The sequence below is a fragment of the Sceloporus occidentalis genome, unplaced genomic scaffold (genome assembly GCF_023333645.1).
Source record: "Sceloporus occidentalis isolate IW3139 unplaced genomic scaffold, rSceOcc1.0.p SCAF_1, whole genome shotgun sequence".
Taxonomy (NCBI): domain Eukaryota; kingdom Metazoa; phylum Chordata; class Lepidosauria; order Squamata; family Phrynosomatidae; genus Sceloporus; species Sceloporus occidentalis.
The window spans coordinates 302,384,478-302,402,478 of record NW_028316981.1 but is presented as its reverse complement, the minus strand read 5'-3'; the positions used below and the strand labels follow the sequence as shown (position 1 = coordinate 302,402,478).

Below are 18,001 nucleotides of genomic sequence, written 5' to 3'. Positions count from 1 at the left end.
GTAGGGTATGTGTATGCACATGCATGCATGTGCTTGAATATGAATTTGTGACCAGAGAGATACATTGAATTGGTCTATAGTAAGGTTGTCAGTTAGCTCCTTACTTTGACAACACTTGTATAGAACATTGTCAGTACACATATGATGTGAAATGGAACACATGCAAATTCTTTGGTAGGAGAATTACCATTCCAGCAGCTACTAATAATATTGCTCTGTTTTACAGATGAACTTTTTTTTTGGAGGGGGGGCAATTAGTATGCATTTGAAACATCTTCCAATAAGAGGGCATAATATTCCTTAAGACAATGGAGATTGTAAGAAAATATTTCTACTTATAAGTTTCTAAGTATGAATTATTAAAACAAAGTTTTTCTTCATAGAGGAATCAGAAATCCATACAGCAAAGGTTAAGATTCCATCTCTTAACTGCTCCCAAATATAGAGGCCTTTCCTCTCCTGTTATTTCAGACCCAATGAAATTAGTTTTGAGTCAGGACACTGAATGAAAATAGAAAAAGGGATGAAAAATATTTTTGAATTCTTATAAAAGATGTAACTTTGCTTTGCATTAGAACTATTCTAATGCTCCCACAGTCATAAAGAAAAAGATGCCTTTTCTGAAGCAGTTCATGAATGGCCATGGCAATATTCAAATGTCCAAGCTTGTAGAACATGGGCAACCATGGAATCAGCCCTCTGGTTGCTTTAAACACTACCTTTGCCATGCAGGAGCAGACACATTCTACTGTTTGCAACAAAGATAATTTTTAGAAGACAGTTGTTTTTTTAAAAAAATTAAATAAAAATAAACCACAACAATCTGACAATAGCCTTCAAAAAGGTGGACTGAACTCTGATTCTGCTGGATATTCAGCAGTAACACTATTTTTGCACTTCCTACCTTCTTATTGTCCACTGGGGGGGGGGGAATTAAATGCCATAATGAAACAGATTTTTAGTACAAATAGATGCCATGCAATAGTGGCCACTAACTAATCAGTTTTTAAAAACTTGATCAGAAGCTATTGAGAGAATGCTGGGATCTAGTCACGTATAAACAAAATGAAAGCACCAGGCACCGTTATAATACATATACAGAATATTTGTTGTCTAGTAAGACAATAGCAAAGCAACTTACTGTTCTAATAATATTCACACAGTACTGCTGCAATAGATACAAAATTGCCTACAGTTTATGTGAGACTCCAATTAAAAGGCTGGGGGTAAAAACAGTCCAAAATTACTTTACAGTTAGCATTATTTTTAAAGTGTAGTGGTTAAATTTTATTGCTTACCATTAGTGAATGTCTATTGGCTGAAAGGAGGCCAGTCCCATATCCTGACCCAAGACCTCCCATTGCTCCATTATGAGAAGGCCCTATTAAGCCATGCATGTCGCTATGACTTCCAGGCATGGCAGTTGAAGGCCCCACTGCATGGTTCCGGAGAACATGAATAGCATCATCCAGTCTTTCCAAGCGGTCTTCAATCCGGCTTTGCTGTTTGTTTTTGAAAAACAAATCAAGAGAAGCATGAACAAATCTGAAGTGCCATTTAATGCTTGAGACAAAATTCAAAGAGATTCTGCATTTTGCACCATTGGTCAGGGGAAGGGGAAGTAGGATGCTTAAAGGTGGGCTGTTTCTGAGTGTTTATTTACATTTACATTGTGAATACTATTCTGTTTGTTTTCTCATACACAGATACCTTAAGCTTATGATACAAAACAATGAGACCCAACTAGCCCTCCAGGAAACCAAGAAAGTTCTGTTCACAAAAAGAAAGCTTTCATTTTCGTGGGCAAAACAGGTTCATTGATTCCTCATGACCACTACAGTACATATGTTGCCCTCTGATTTTGAAACACTTTTGTATGACTTAGAAATATCAAATTTCTATGACACTTAAAAATGTTTAAGTATACTGAGCTGCCTTTATGTATCCCAAGTGGTCTACTGAAGTCAAGTAAAAATTAACACGTCGTGCACACTGATGCTTATGCCAAGCTTTCTTAGGTCCTATAGTAGTCAGAAGAAAGAATAAGGAAAGCGCCAATCTACTATCCATTTCCAATGTCACTACATTGTTCACCACAGTACATGTACCAAAATAGCTTTTAGAATGTTAGCACAAATTAAACTGGTTAATGTCACATAAATAAAACTTAGTTATGTAGCCAGTACTAGATTAAAATGTCCACACAAACCTAACCATGTTATCAACAATGTAATTCAGCCTTGTCTGCAACAAAACCAAACCCTTTTATGTTCTTTGGAGAAACACTTCCCTATTTTTCCACTCTCTGAAGCCCAATAGAACTCTGAAGAAATGTAGTGTCTTCTTCACAGGGAGCTTCATTTTTTATTTTTTATTTTATAAAGAGCAACTTAAATGGGCAAAAGCAAGCATAGCAATGTATACCTTGAAAAAAATTCTGACAAGGAATGTTCATTCAACAATACCCCAGAATGCTTTTAAAGAGGAACACATTATCCTTACTGCAGTCACAGGAAAAACTGGGCAAGCTAATAATAACACATAATATTTGTCTAAAATATTATGCCTTGCAGAGTGGAAAATCTAATGCAAGCTATTTTTAAACCCAACTTTATTTGAACCCAAATGGAGCTTTTGACTCCCCTTCCCCATTGACCACTCCATCCCCCATACCAGAAGCATGTATTCATCAATCTGGTGCCCTCTAGCTGTTTTGAACCACTACAGCTTCATCATTCACAGAGAGTATGAGAGCATCCTCTATGGATTGTATGTAATTCAATACACCTGGAGTACACCAAGTTCAGGAAGGTTAGCATAAGCTATGTTTCAAACTTCTCTAATTTTCAAGTTTGCTATTTGTTCTCACAGGGGAGAGAGAATGTCTTTGAAAATTGTGCCATTTCTCCACTTGCCTCACTTCTTTCCTATTCCAGCTCCCAGTCACACAGTTGCTGGCAGCTGAAAAAGCAGGTTTGCCCACTGGCTTTCAGTGCCAGTGACAGCTGAGTCTTGTTCAGTTGCCCAGGGTTCCTCTCCTGCCAAAGTCATGCAATGGGTGGTGAGAGGGGGTGTGTACACCTGAGTGGAGAGGGTGACCTGTCACCATGTTCTGACCGCCAGCACTCAATGATATAGGCATCTCCTGGTTCTGACCGCCAGCACTCAATGATATAGGCATCTCCTGGTTCCTACAGAGATCCTAGAGGATGATCTTGTTATTGTATTAGAACATAACTCACAACAATCCCCCTTATTCATCTGCCCACTGCCCTCCTGGTTGGCCACTACCTTGCTTCAGAAGGATTCTCCTTGTCATAGTCTCCTAATACTCCCTAAACCTCTTCTTCACACTCCTGAATCTTCTAATATTCTTCTCATGCCTACTACCACATGTCCTGAAGGTCAGACATATTAAGATTATGGACATATGCAGGTGATAGATGCTTTAAAAATTGAACATCAGTATGTAATTACCTGGAATAGGCATCTCACTCTCTAACTGACAATTTGCAAACATTAGAAATTTTGCAGAACTGATGGGTTTGTGCAGGTGAGAGGCTTATAAAAACTGAATATCATCATGCAAGTGCATGGAATAGGCACCTCATTCTGACAATTTGCAAAAATCACTCAGTGGTTGAAAGTGGTATATGTGGCTTTATGTTTTGTCACATGAACTATGAAATCACTGCTCCTATGTGTGATTGAAGCAGTATAACATTGCATGCTTAATAAGCCATGTTTTATGTTGTATAATCATTTTGAAGTCAAGCAACAATCTGATCCTAGATATGAATTTTGCATGAATCAGCCAGAGCTTGGAAAAGTTACTTTTGAACTACAACTCCCATGGCCAGCATGATTTCCCAAGCTCTGGATTCAACACAGCAGTCACTCCTGAAGTCCTCACAAGTTTTCTTCATTCTTCTACTAAGATGCATTCTCCTTTGCTTCATGGACAGGTCAACAAAACTACGTTTATAAGGCCATTCTGGACTTCCTCAGTTAAAGAAGAAAGACAGAAACAAAAAACCCTCACAAAAGTTTTGAGTCTATTCCTTCAGACTATGGATTCTCTTCTATTCTTCCATTTAACTAAATAATTATTTTAATAATCTTTTTTTATTTTTGAAATTCTCAAATTGGAATACTGATTGATAAACACACACAATCCCAACACAGTGCAATTTGTCATATGTAATACTCATCAGCTTGTTATCTTTTTATTGTTCTAATTTGTACTTTATTATGTGTATACATCCCTGTCTTTTGTATTAATTCTGCACTGTATGCCACATTTCTGTGTATTGGATTTTACTAGTTGCCAGGTAGTACATAAAGGAAGAAATGGATACACATACTATCATGGCTGGAAATAGCCATAAAAATCTCCATGTAACCAGCAGCAAATGGAAAAACTTGTTCTAGAAACATGGATGAGAAAATAAAGAAGCAGACAGCAATAAAATACTAACACCAAGGCGGTCACCCATCCAGAAACATACCAAAGAGTGTAAGGGACCTTCATAATTGGGAGATGATGATGCTTGCCCTCCATTTCTAGACCAAACAGCTGTGCCTGCTAATAGTAAAATGGGAGTTACCATTGGAACTATGCAAATAAAATGCCTTTTCAAACATTCTGGATAGCACTGTAAACATGTTAATGCTATTTCTCAGAGACATATAGAATAAAGTTATGGTGAACTTTTGAAATAAACGCTTATCAAGAAAAATGTGATTATGTGCAATGCCCACTGCTAAAATCCAGAATACTTGTTAAAATTCAAAATTTAATTTATTTTGGATTGAGTATAATGAAAATATTTCTATATATTTTTTAAAAATACTTCAAAATAAAACCTGTATCTGAAATAGAAGTGTAGATGAAGACAATGGTACAGCTAAGTGAAATGCTAAGCCATGCTATAATTCTAGACATGGTAGAAGACATAAGCAGTGTTCCTGACAGTATTATTCAGTAATCAAACCTATGCTTTTTAAAAATTAAATGTTATTTTGTTAACAGCACACAAAATATGCATCCTACTCTTCTGTAAACTCCGTTACCAACTCAAAGATAATTCCTAATTGTACCAAATTCTCTTTCAATGTTCACAATTGAACTCATTAGTTCTCAAAATAAACGTTGTTTTAGAAAGGGGTTGCTTTTTATTTAATTTACTCACCCAGTCAGCCCTCTTTCATTTTGAAAAATTTACACGTGTGAAATACAAAAGGGCCAACAGCTTAACATATGAGTTTTCTAATTAAATCACCTTGAATACTCCAGTATCAAATGTCATTTTGAAAACACTCCCCTTGAAGAATGTATTTATGAAGTACCATAACCTAGATTGTATTCGATGCCACTTCCTACTGCATGACATAACTGAAATCCTTTCTAGAGCTTCATTTTAATTATAAGTCTCTGGAATAGTTCTTAAAGTGCTTCAAGATGTAACTGTTTGATACAGGATATTTGTGTCTGTTAAACCTACTTGATTCTCTTTACTTTGATTTTTTTAAAAATTCATATATATTTTATATATTCTAACTCTCAAATTTCATTTGATATTTTTATGCAGACAAGATGGGGACTGGTAGGAGTACAGGACCGTGTCCCTCCTTGGTACCAATAATTATTGTCTGCTAATGCCTTAAATAATTGTTCCTGAAACTGACACCCGCCAGATGTTTGGTGCTATAACTCCTACTGCGTCCAACCCATATGTCACTTGTCAGAAATGATGAAGGTTCTAGTCCAAAATAGCTATGGTAGATGGCATTAGGTTTGGGAAGGTTTTTGTAATTCTTTCCTGGGTCATCCACAGACTTGTTTTCTATGACTGAACCATGAAGTGTTTGAGTATCATGCACATGTTTTCTCATGGCAGTGGCATAATAGGAATCATATCATCATGGTATCATAGGGAAAAGTGAATAATGGAAGAGATCTGGCATAGCAAAAAGCCACAGCATGCCCTGTTTAGACATTCCCATCTGTCTGAAATGAAAAGCTACTGGGTTAAAATCAACTTAAGAAGTATTTAGAAAAGATGCATTTAAATCAATGGAACCTGCATTATGACTAGCCTACATGGATTTTAATATCTGGAGAATGAATATGTCTGAATACACCTCAATAGGTGTCATAATTTATCACAGGGGTGAGCAAATTCAGAGGAAGTGGAGATCAGTTTCAGTGCCATTTCCTCTGGATCATGCCCTGCTGTAATTTGTTTGTGTAGTGGCAACTAAAACTGAGGGAAACTCATTTACTGTTGCTTTAAACTTAATTTCTGTAATTAAACAAAGTAAAGAATGGGCACATCTCTTGCTTTCAAAGAGAACTTTATTTGCCATGCTTTTAAAATGCAAAAATGTGCTTTATTTTTTGGTGCCACTGCCATACTAAGAAAACATTGTGGCATGACACCATACTTGAACGTGCCATCCTGGGTGCTGCAAAAACAGTTGGGGTGGGCTGTTTTACAATGTATAATGTTTTGGGGGATGCATATGGAAATAGGCAAGGTTCCTAGTAGCATTATTACCAGCCTAGTTTTTCATTGATGTTTAGAAAAGTTATTTCTTAAACATGACCTAGTGATCAAGTAGTTTCCATGTAATAAATGTATGCATTCGTATAGTTTGCCCTCGAATCTTGAGCTGTTCACCAAGTAAACTGCTTCTTTAGCATCAGCTTGTTAATTGTGCTGCTCATTCTTTTCTTAGAGATGTTAGTCAGGAGCGAGGCATCTGGATTCATGGAGATAGATTACACTGTGGTTGGCCAGCAGATGAGTAGAATGCAGTTTGAAGGAGAAATCAGTTGATAAAGTGAGCTGATTATGCTCTATTGCAGTTCACACCTGACTTGTGCAGGATTGTCAAAACTTGGGCCAGCATCTCCGATAGAATGCTTTTTTCCCTTTCATGTTGTTGTTGTTATTATTATTATTAACCTTTATTTATAAAGCGCTGTAAATTTACACAGCGCATTTCAGAGGTGCTGTGACCTCCAAGGCAATGTCCAATGGAGACCATCTGCCTTGCTAGATAATCAATTCACACAACCATTTTGAAGTTTCTGCTATACTATTATTGTAATAAAGTGATTTCTGAAATTCAACAGCAAAAGGTGGGATTGCTTGAAAACCAATATTCATGCCATCCTATTAAATAAAACAACTTCCATTATATAAGCTATTCATTTCTATAAGTACAAAATCAAGGCTTTATTATTGTCTGGAAAATAGGAAGCTACCTTATACTGAATCACAACATTGATACATCAAGTTCACTATTGCCAGCACCAATGACACTATTTTCCATGCAAATGACAGCAAATTGTCAGCATTCCTGGCAAGGTTTTCTGTCTTCAGCCTGCTTGGAGATGCCAGGAATTAAAACCTGAACCCATCTTCGGGTAAAGCTGATGCCCTACTGCTGAGCTGTGGTCATTCCCCCCAATATTAATATGACAATCTGATGTTTTTTCTGGGTAATTTAGCTCTCCACATTTGCACAGCAGGGGCAAATTTAAGATTTTCCTACTATTTTTTAAAAAATAAAATTGAAATGGTCAGTAAAATATAATTTTAACAACAATACCTGAGAGAGAAGGGGGAGAACCAACAGGAGTTGAAGGATTTGATGAAAAGCTGTTGTTGGTGTGATCTGGAGAGTAGATCTTTAAAAGATGATAAAGAATTAATCTAAAGCCATTCATGAATGGAAGCAGACAGAGCATGATGCTTCTATTAATTAGGGGAGGTTAAAACAAAAACAAAGCCTATGTTCCCTTACAGTGATTACTTCATGAGGAAAAAAAAGTGTTGTGAAGAGTCAGAGTAATAAGGCAAAAACGTTTTGGAGAAATAGTTGTGATGAAAGGATATTTAATTATAAGAGTTTGGGTTTTGTTGTTGTTAATGGAATTTATGATTTGCACTTTAACAGAAAAGTACTTTAAACAACGCTTTATACATATAAATACAAAAAAAGATTTCAGGATCTAAAGGATTAAACACAGGGAAATGGTGTCAATTTGTACAACTTCAAGCCAAATCCTTTAAAAAACTAAATACTGTATATTCTCATGTATGAGTCTAGAAATTTTAGTAAAAAAATTGACCCCCAAAAAACCATGGGTCAATGTAAGTACTATACTTTAACTCTTATTTGAAAAGGAACCATCCCCTGGTGAAAAGCAAAAGCATAATTTTTCCTGGATGCACTGAACCCACTCTACTATCTCCTCCATCCAGCCTTTAGTGTGAGCACAAACAGTTATACCTGCTGGAATTTCGTAAGTTCTATGGCATTATTTCGTTGTGATTAATCCTTTAGATCCTTTGTTACAAGTTTTACCCTTGACTTATCCACGAGTCATATCAAAAGCCCTAATTTTGGCTCCTAAACCTGCCCTCGACTTATACATGAGGTCGACTTATAGTCAAATATATGTGGTAATTATAGTAAAACTACCATTTAGGGAAAGGGATTCTGAAATGTAGCATGATCAGTAAAATTTATTATAACAAACTCTATACCAGCTGCAAGGAGAGGCTAGTATGTGACTTTTGACACAGTGGATGGATGATTAAATGGTATAAATCTCTTATCATATCTCTCTTATAAAATAATCAGCACACTAGAGAACACATACTGGCTACTGTTTAAGTTGAATATGTGAACTGTTCCTTTGGATCCTACATAGTCAATTGAATTAATTAACCCCCTGATCACCAATACCGTAGGGCACCTGTAAAAGTAGTTTTTGTACTGTATTCATTATATAGGAATTGTGCTGGTTTTTGTTTTGTCTTTGTAACATATGTTAGCTGGACATGGAAAATGTCAATTCTCATGAGAACTCAGTGGAACCCACTCTGCCCAGAAAATAAATTACAGTGATGATTCTTTTAAAAGTCAGCATATTCCTATGAATCAGTATTTTAAATGAATCAGTATTTTTAAAAAATAATAAAGAATTGTTATCCAGGCTGAAACAGGGGAAATAAACAAACAAAATTAGTAGATGACAAGCTGGTGTCAATGCTGACTTTTAATTATCAAACACTGCAAAGAAAAAGACTGGGGGCACTTTAAACGTTACCCTGGCTGGATGGGAGCTGCTTCCCCATACACAGATAACATGACCTCTTAAATGCACCACTATGTGAACTAGGGTCAAAGGCTCAATTGCTGACCAGAGCACCCCAGCAGTGGTGGCCAATTCTGTGGAAAGGCTCATGTGACTGGACTCTGCCCATGTGGACGGGTCATTAAAATTTTATCTCAGCCACACAGGATCTGCTCCTAGAAAAGCAGCTCCTGGAGTTAGGGCAACATATAAAGGTCCCTGAGGCTAGAACAGAAAATGCAAGACTGAAAGCCAAATCCCTTCTCAATGAATCCTTTCTCTGGCTCACTGCTCAAATTACATTTGAAAGTCACAGCTGCAGTTATTCTTACGGAGAGAATTGGTGTTGGGACAACTCCGGACAGTCTCATGGATAAAAAACATGTACTGTAGTTGTTTCTTTAAGGGTCTAAAGGCACATATATATACACACTCTCTATAAACCCCACCACCATGCCTTCCTCCGAGGGTATGCTAGGAGCTTTGGGACATGGAATTGAGATTTTAAGCAAGAATGTTTAGCACCCTTTGCTAAAACTGAATGAAAACACACGAGGAAAACTGGTTTTAAACTGCTTCAGTTTTGTAGTGAAGCTATATCCTAGGCTTGCCCAGATGTAGACATCTGAAAACAAATGTTGTCTTTCAAATGTAAAAAGAGAAGTAATACTCAGAATAGCCACAGATTAAACTCTATTACTGAGAAATATCTTGCAAAGTTCTGATTGTTTTCATGGAAAGATTACAAAGCTCAGCCTGGAAATAACAATTTACCCTGAACTATCTACATTTCCCAAAGAGTTGTGTGTACAATGTAACACTACCTTTACATCATATTATTTTAACTGGTTGTGCTGAAGCCAAGCCTGCTTGGTGCTCCATTTCCTAAATATTTGGTAATTGGTTCTGACTCAAGTTCATACTACCTAAGTGATCCCAAAGCAAATATTTCCTTACAGATGCAAGTGCTTTCCCCAGTGCGTCGCCTGTCTGTGAACTTCCTGCTGCTCCACTTCCTCTGTTTGCTGTAAAACAAAAGAATGAACATAAAAAATAAATAAATAAGAGGAAACCAACTCTGTTTTTTATTGTGGTCCTTGTATATATAATTCACATGCATGCTAACTGCATTACATGAATCTTTAATTAGCACTATTTTTGTCTGTCAAGGTAGATTGCAAACATACTTAAAATCTTAACTTTTTTAGGCATAATGCATCTCTTTCAATTCATGCCCACAGAACATAACTATTCTGCTTATTTTTCAAAAATTACAGAGCAAAGGATTGTCTTTAAAATTATAACTATGACAGTAACTATTTTGGTTATTTTAGAACTGTAACAAATTACTTTTTAAAAATAACTCCCAAAATTTTAACTTCACAATGGAGAGATGGATGACTAAATGCCAGATCTTATGGTTATGTTAAAACTTTGGGAGTTACTTTTAAGAAGTAATTGTTTACAGTTGTGGAATAACCAAAATAGTTACTGTCATAGAGAGTGGATTTTTTTAGCATTTAGCTCCTGGGTGCATATGCATGAGAGAATAAAATCACATCAGTCCTATATATAGTTTTAATCTGATGGCAAGGACTAATCATTGTTCCATCCTATCTTTAATTATGAAGATTTTCTTACCAGTGCTTACCATGGGGTAAGTGCTGGTAAAACGCCAGAAAGATGTTTGGGGAGCACATATGTATGAAAGCCTGACTTGCTTCCTAAATGTCAGGGAATCATCCCCTTGCCTCCAGCATCCCTGAATCATTCAGGGAGCAGCTATTTCCCATTAACAAAAACTTTGTGTTAATGGGAAATGGCTGTTCCCCGAACAATTCACAGTAAGTGATGGTATGACAATCTTCCATATCAGGGTGGAATACACTTCTGGGTTTAAACACTTAACACCAGACACTCTGAAAGCATCCATCATGGGGAAGTTGATAAATTTCTGGCAAGCTATAATGGACACAAAGACCTTTTAAAGAAAGCTTGCAAGTAACCAATATAAGGAGTCTGTCATCCAAAACAGATATCGAAATTGATAGCCTGTAAGCAAAACTCTTAATTAGATATTTTATTTTAATACAGGAAGCAGAAAAATATGACATACAACTTGGCAAACAAAGGATTATTGTTTTCACTTCTGGACTTGGGTGGAATTACTAAGTAGGCTTTGAACAACCTAAAGGTTTTTCCTCTAAGAAAGTTCAAAATACAATCAGCCCTCCACATTTGTGGCTTTGTCATTTGTGGATTTGAGTATTCATGGATTTGATTCATAAATTCTCTCTAAGAAATTCTAGGTCTTGCAGCACAACTCTGCTGGAGTCACCAGAGAATCATACTGGAGGATCTAGAGATTCTTAGAGAAAACATTTCTCTAGGTATTTGTAGGTCCTCCAGCATGATTCTGTGGTCAACCACTGCCGGATGTTGACCATAAAGTTGCACTGGAAGACCTATAGATTCCTAGAGAGGTGTTCTCTCAGGTTAAAAAAACCTGTGATTTTTGTTGTTTTTTCCACTTTCACAGTAGTCATGCATCCATAACCCCAGTGAATGTGGGTGGCCCACTGATCTCACCCACTTATAATCATATTAGTCCCCTTTGCTTTCAGAGCCAAAGAGTCTGCCCTATTTTTTTATTTTTACTTTTTTGCTATTGAAATAATTTTTGAAACATACAACAAGCAAAAGAAAAATGACACATTTTATAAAGTTGCATTTACTACATGTACATTAGAGGGACAAACAGAATCCAATCACGATAGATTTGGGACAGTGGAAAATTATTTTAAAAAAATTCTGACATGACAAGCATGCATCAATGGCCACAAGCAGCAGGGACACAGCTAGGATTTTAGGAAGGGGGGGAGGTCCAGACTAAGTGCCACCATTATAATGGGGCTTGGGTGCGGCGGCGTGGCAGCACACACCATTCATTTTTCTAATGGAAGGGGGGGTCCGGACCCCAAGAACCCCCCCGCTTGGCTATGTCCCTGCAAGGCAGAGATCAAAGGTGTTTACGATTTACCATACCAAGATGACAAACAGGTCTAAATGACTCTAGCAGATGGTTGTGTTCCTCTCCCTGTCCCCCCACCCCAGTTATTGCATGGCCCTTCTCTAAACGTTCTTCTTTTTAAAACAGTCACTGAAACTTTTATTTGTGGAGGTATCAGGAATATCATGGGGATAGTATTCTACCCAATAAAACAAATCTTCACATGTCTTCTGGAACATCAGTGCAATGCCTTAGTGCAATACCGCTGGATTTATTGGTACATAATGGAGTCTGATGTTTTACTTTTATAATACAGCACTTTATTAATATTTAATACAATGATAAGCATCAAATATATTTGATACCTCTATTTAGCTACTGCTAAATCTTACCTTAGACACTTATAGATTTCTTACCCCAAAATGTTAGGATCTGTAAGCAATTAAACCAAGCTATTTCCTAAAAAAAGTGACTTTTACCCATGTGAACATACTGGAGGTTACTCTGTGTAACCTTGGTTGTTATCTGAGCATTCACTTATTATAAAAACTTGCTGACATAATTCTGAAGATGTGGAAATACAGTGCATCAGAATAACCAAGAAAGCACAATTTATTATGTATCTTGAGAAATGGAGATGTACAAATTTGAGAAATTGGAGAAATGGAGTGTAAAAATTGTATGTCACATTTTGTGCACTCAGATATTTTCCAGGGGGATGAAACTTGGTGTGGCAGTGCTTCTAGCATGAAACCTAATGCTCTCTCTCCACAAACTTAGTACCTCCTCATTTGTTTATGAGTCTTCTTAGGGGTCACCCACATGGGCCAAATAAAATGCTTTTACCCTGTCCTCATGGCAAGTTGTCTTGATGATGCAGGCCCAATTTTTGGTTCTAGTGTGAACTGTCAGGATGACATCTGGCCAATTCAGCACTGAACCTGCTGCATATGCCCCTTAAATCAGGGAGTATATATTAACATGCAGTTAATTAATGCACCTTATGCTCCGGTTCTTCCCAGAAGATCTGGACCCTCCATGCAGCACTGGGCGGCATAGTGGGACACATGTGAAAACAGCTGCTCAATGTCACAACAAAAGGCCCCAGGTAACAGGGGGATGTCGTGGCAATTCCAAGGCCAAAATATTCCCAGATGTTACTGAAATATTCTGGCCCATGAGGACCCAGCCCTAGCTTCTAAAGTCATAGTGTTAAGCATTTTGTGAGTCTCTTTATTGAGGACATGTGGCAGGGGATGCTGCTTTCTTCCTATGGCAGCCAGTATGTGGTACTCTTTGTAGCAAATGGTTAGGTTGTTTCCAACTCTGCCAAATTTTCTAAAGAATTATGTAAGAACTGTCTCATACATACTGTAAATAAGGTGGACTTAAGGCACAAGCTTCACAGGCATGTAAAAAGCTGACCAACTAATCAATAACAATGCAATCTAAAGATTATTGTGTTATATCATACCAAATAAAAGCATTTCGACATAGGAGTTATTAGATGAAGGCTGGGAAAACTACCACGATCCAGAATCTAATTTGAGTTGAACATAAACTATATTTTGACTGAAGAAGCAGAGGGAGAACCTGGGTCAATGGAATATTTTCACTCTTCCCAAGAAAAGAAGAATTGACACAGCAGGATAAAAATCCATGTCCCTCCTGTGCCATATGAGAGTTTATCACCCCACTGCACTGGAAGCTTAACATGCTTGTAAAAAAATTAAGTGCAGTATTATGTGACTGTTCTAATAATAAAATCACAGTAAAACCAAAGGCCTCAAGGGAAAGCACACATAATGTTTCCACTAAAAAAGCCACATACTGCCATGCGTCATGTCATTCAAACATGTCATTTAAAGTGAGAGTAAAAAGCAGGATTAATACATGAATGAGACAGATATTCTCGAGTAATCTTTAGCATATGCTGCATTAAATCTCTCCTGGTAAGTGGCTGCCTAAATGCCACATAGCTCTGAACCTTTGAAAACGTATGGGAAATACTTTGCACAGACTTAAGCATCACTTTAAGTTAATATCCTTGTATGATTCACTTGGAAAATGTCTTTTGCTTGCAACTGTTCTCGTTCAGATATCACTGGCTGATATTCATGGGCTGTACAAGTTGGTTTTCCTCCAGAAAGAAATCCCACTGTGCAAGTAACTTTAAGAAAGCAGCCAAATCAGTAACTTGATAATGAACTCTACCCAGATATATTCACATTCATAATATTTATGAAAACACAACTGTAAAGGTTTTTACTATAACATTTGACAAAACTCATAATCTCTTTCAGAAATGGAAAGATACCTAGTATTCAATACCATTTAATCACATATTAAGCTTACCCATTATGCTATCTGTTCCATTTGCAGGTGGTGTACAGGAAGTTGCGCTGTAATGGGATGTGCCACTGCGATGGAAAGTAGACATTGGAGGAAGACTGGAATTAATATCTGCTGAGGAGTGTGATGGGTAGCTCTGTGATGGAAGGGATAGCAAGAGAACATTTCAGTCATTAAAAGAATGTGTATTTTCTGGAGCAGCATGGGGGTTCATTTTAACTTTCCCTATAAAAAGCATGTTTTTTTTCTAGACAGCTCTAACTGTCTTTACAAGATTCCTCATATAATCATCTTTACAGATAACTCACAACAGAACACAGTAGTAATCATTAAGATTCTGTGCATGAATCTATATCATTTAGACATACTAAACTGATCTTAAGTCAGTTCAAATAAATGACACTAAAACATATCAGAAAATTTTAGTATGAGATTGGAAAGACAATCAGGCACCATACAGAACATTGGTTACATATTGTGTGCTCAAAAGAACCTCACAGAGAACCATACTTTTAGCACTGGCTAATATATAGGATATATATTAGGATATATAATATATAAGAGACCTGGTGGTGCAGTGGTTAAATTCTGGTACTGCAGCCACAACGTTGTAAGTTTGATCCTAGAAGAGGGCTCCAAGGTCCACTCAACCTTCCATCTTTCTTAAATCGGTAAAATGAATACCCAGTTTGTTGGGGGCAACTGGCTTTCATACTGTAAACTGCTTAGGGAGTGCTAGTCCACTGATAAGCAGTATAAAAATGAATTTCTATATAGTGCTTTCCCCCTTGCATAGGTTAACAGATGTTAACAGAGAATGGTATGCCAGAAATAGGAAAATCTACATGGATTGTACAAGAAAGTTCTATCAGCTGGATACTAGATTCCTGTCTCCTTCTCTTAATTATGGCTTTCCTATGAAATCCAAGACAACTCTCTCTGTGTTTATCTTTACCTTACTTCATTTGTGTTCCCAGGATTGAAAAACAAGCACATGTCAATCCAGTACTCAGCTGAATTCTGTTCTTAGAAGATTCTGTTGAAGTAGAAGGAAAATACATGCTAACTACTGTGAGACCATTTCTCACAGCATGTGATACTGAGCTCCTGTACCTGGGATCAATGGCTTGAAACTGTGTTACTGTTATTCCAAAGATCGTACAAGCAGCTCCTATCCTGGCCTATGAGGGTGCCAAATCTCCACATTTGTAAAAGTTGCTTCTGTCAGAAGTAAGTGGTAGATGAATCCACAGAATGCCTCCATTTGACAGAGGAAGAAAGCCAATATGAATGTGTGTGTCTTAAATTATGTAAAGCTGTGTGTTCTTTATTTGAGATATATATACACAAGTATGCACAGACACACACACACACATGAACATGCACACACATTTCTTTTGGCATCGAAATGCAGTCTTACCAAGCGGTCATGAGGATGAAGACTGCAATAGCTACTGGACTGTGGAATATGAGAAGAATTGCCCAACATTCCGCCATAACCAGGCTGGTTCATCCCGCTGGAGGAGCTCCACGGATCACTGCTGTGGTGGCCGTCTGTGAAATAAAAATAAAAGTACGGCTGCTCTGAAGGCATGGTTACCTAACACTCTGATGTTGTATTTCTAGTAAATGTTAAAATTAGCATTCTAATAGGGTTTGATGAACACCTAATGTGTTGCTATGTTGGATAATGGTTTACAATAAATGACAGCAATCACAAATGGGAAGCCGTGTTACCACCTTTTTCCCTCTTAAGGGTTGCACTAATTTTATATAACTACATGCTTTGGATTAAAAAAATTCTGCTACACAGAAAAGCAAATGACATTTTTTAAACTCACAAGCAATTAGTCATATATCCTACGTGCATAGCTTTTACCAAAGTTTATGCTATTTTTAGTCAAAGATGGAATTTATGTTGTTCTTATTGCCTTCAAGACATTTCTGACTTATGATAAACCTAAAATGAACCTATTACAGGATTTTCTTGGCAAGATTTCTTCAAAAGGGGTTTTCCATGACCTTCCTCTGAGGCTGAGAGAATGTGACTTGCCCAAGGTTACCCATGCCATGGCCCAATGCTGTGGAATTCTGGGGATTGTAGTTTTGTGAGACATTTAGCCTTCTCTGACAGAGAGCTCTGGTGCCACAACAAACTACAAACTATCATGTGAATGCAGCCTATATCATCCTGTTTACTAAATTTTCAACAACAAAAAAATGTCAGGTTTTCTCCTTCTATCGGAGTGACATCACTGAACTCAGGTCTTCTGGATGTAAATTCAACACACAATCAATCCCTACTGACTCTCAAATATATGCATATCCCTTCAATTCCCTGGCATACCTTGCATGAAGAAAGAACTAGGAAAAGTGCTGGCTGCTGGTTTTGATGATGGATAGCCTGGCGAATCCCGACTATAGTCGGCAGTGCTTGCAGAAGGAGCATAAACCTATGGAGAGACAAAGGGGAGGGGGGATAGAGGGAGGAGATGCCGTTGGTGTGCTTCCTCAAATGACTGGAATGACTTCAGAAAGTGTTTAAATTGATCAATAACAGAGTTGTTTTTTTCATACCTCATCCAACTTATCTAGTACATAACTTATATCACATACCCCTTTAAAGACAAAAACAGGGGTGGTGGAAGAGAATCCTAAATATTTAGTATATAGATTATTATGGACCTAATTCACAATAAACAGGAATTTGGGCTGTACATTTTTGTTTTCAGGAACATTCCTCTCATTTGATTGAATAACTCTTCCACATGAATATTTTTTGTCCTCCTTACATAAAACTGGCATGCCAGGAAAGAGAAGGCTGGGTTAAAATACTTCATGATCTATGATTTTCTATGTCATTTTTCATGTGGAAAACAACAACAACAACAATATTGAGGCAGGTGAATGTTTTTACCAGTAGTATGAACAGTGCAATACAAGCACAGATATGTCTTGCTAGAGTAGAAAGTAATTTTGCCATTACTGCAGACATTGTGAAGGAGCAAAACATGTGGGGGCATCAAAAGGCTACCTGGACTTTTTAACAAAAGTGTGTGGAAATCATGTCTGTGAATTGAAAGTAGAGGCATCATAATATGCTAAAAGAGAGGCAGAGTGTATTCCCACAAAATGTAGACAAAATTCGGTACTGGGTCAGTCAAAGGGAGATGTGCCTCTGTAGTTAGGAAACACTGCTGTAGTGAATTATATCAGCCACGTCTGGCTTTAAATACTGTCAACATATGTATGGTGAAACTGTAATATCATGGAATTCAAGATAATTTTTGAACACCCTTACAACTGTCATATTGCTTGGAAATATGCAGATTTCTTACATTAAAAGACAAAAAATATATATATGAAAGAAAGCAAGAAATCAGCCCTTTGCTCCCACAAGTGAAAAACAAAATTAGAAAGCAACACTCAAGAGTACTGAAAATTCTAAACATATCCCAGGATACTAAATTCCTATGATCTTTGGT

The 18,001-nt window shown here is 37.2% G+C and overlaps 1 protein-coding gene across 15 annotated transcripts in view; it reads right to left on the bottom strand.

The window, feature by feature from the left end:
- Positions 1-18,001, bottom strand: part of TCF4 (transcription factor 4) — a 416,494-nt gene that overhangs the window by 51,791 nt on the left and 346,702 nt on the right. For 14 of the 15 annotated variants that reach the window (XR_016277899.1, XM_089497346.1, XM_089497339.1 and 11 more), the window contains 7 exons: positions 16,864-16,969; positions 15,937-16,070; positions 14,520-14,652; positions 10,112-10,179; positions 7,621-7,699; positions 4,509-4,585; positions 1,299-1,502 (listed from right to left, as the gene is read on the bottom strand). Coding sequence is in view for 14 of the 15 variants with exons in the window: in XM_089497346.1 (XP_089353472.1) it covers positions 1,299-1,502; positions 4,509-4,585; positions 7,621-7,699; positions 10,112-10,179; positions 14,520-14,652; positions 15,937-16,070; positions 16,864-16,969 (801 nt within the window). In the remaining variant the exon portion in view is untranslated. The remainder of the gene's footprint in view (positions 1-1,298; positions 1,503-4,508; positions 4,586-7,620; positions 7,700-10,111; positions 10,180-14,519; positions 14,653-15,936; positions 16,071-16,863; positions 16,970-18,001) is intronic. The other variant, XM_089497348.1, reaches the window with a different exon arrangement.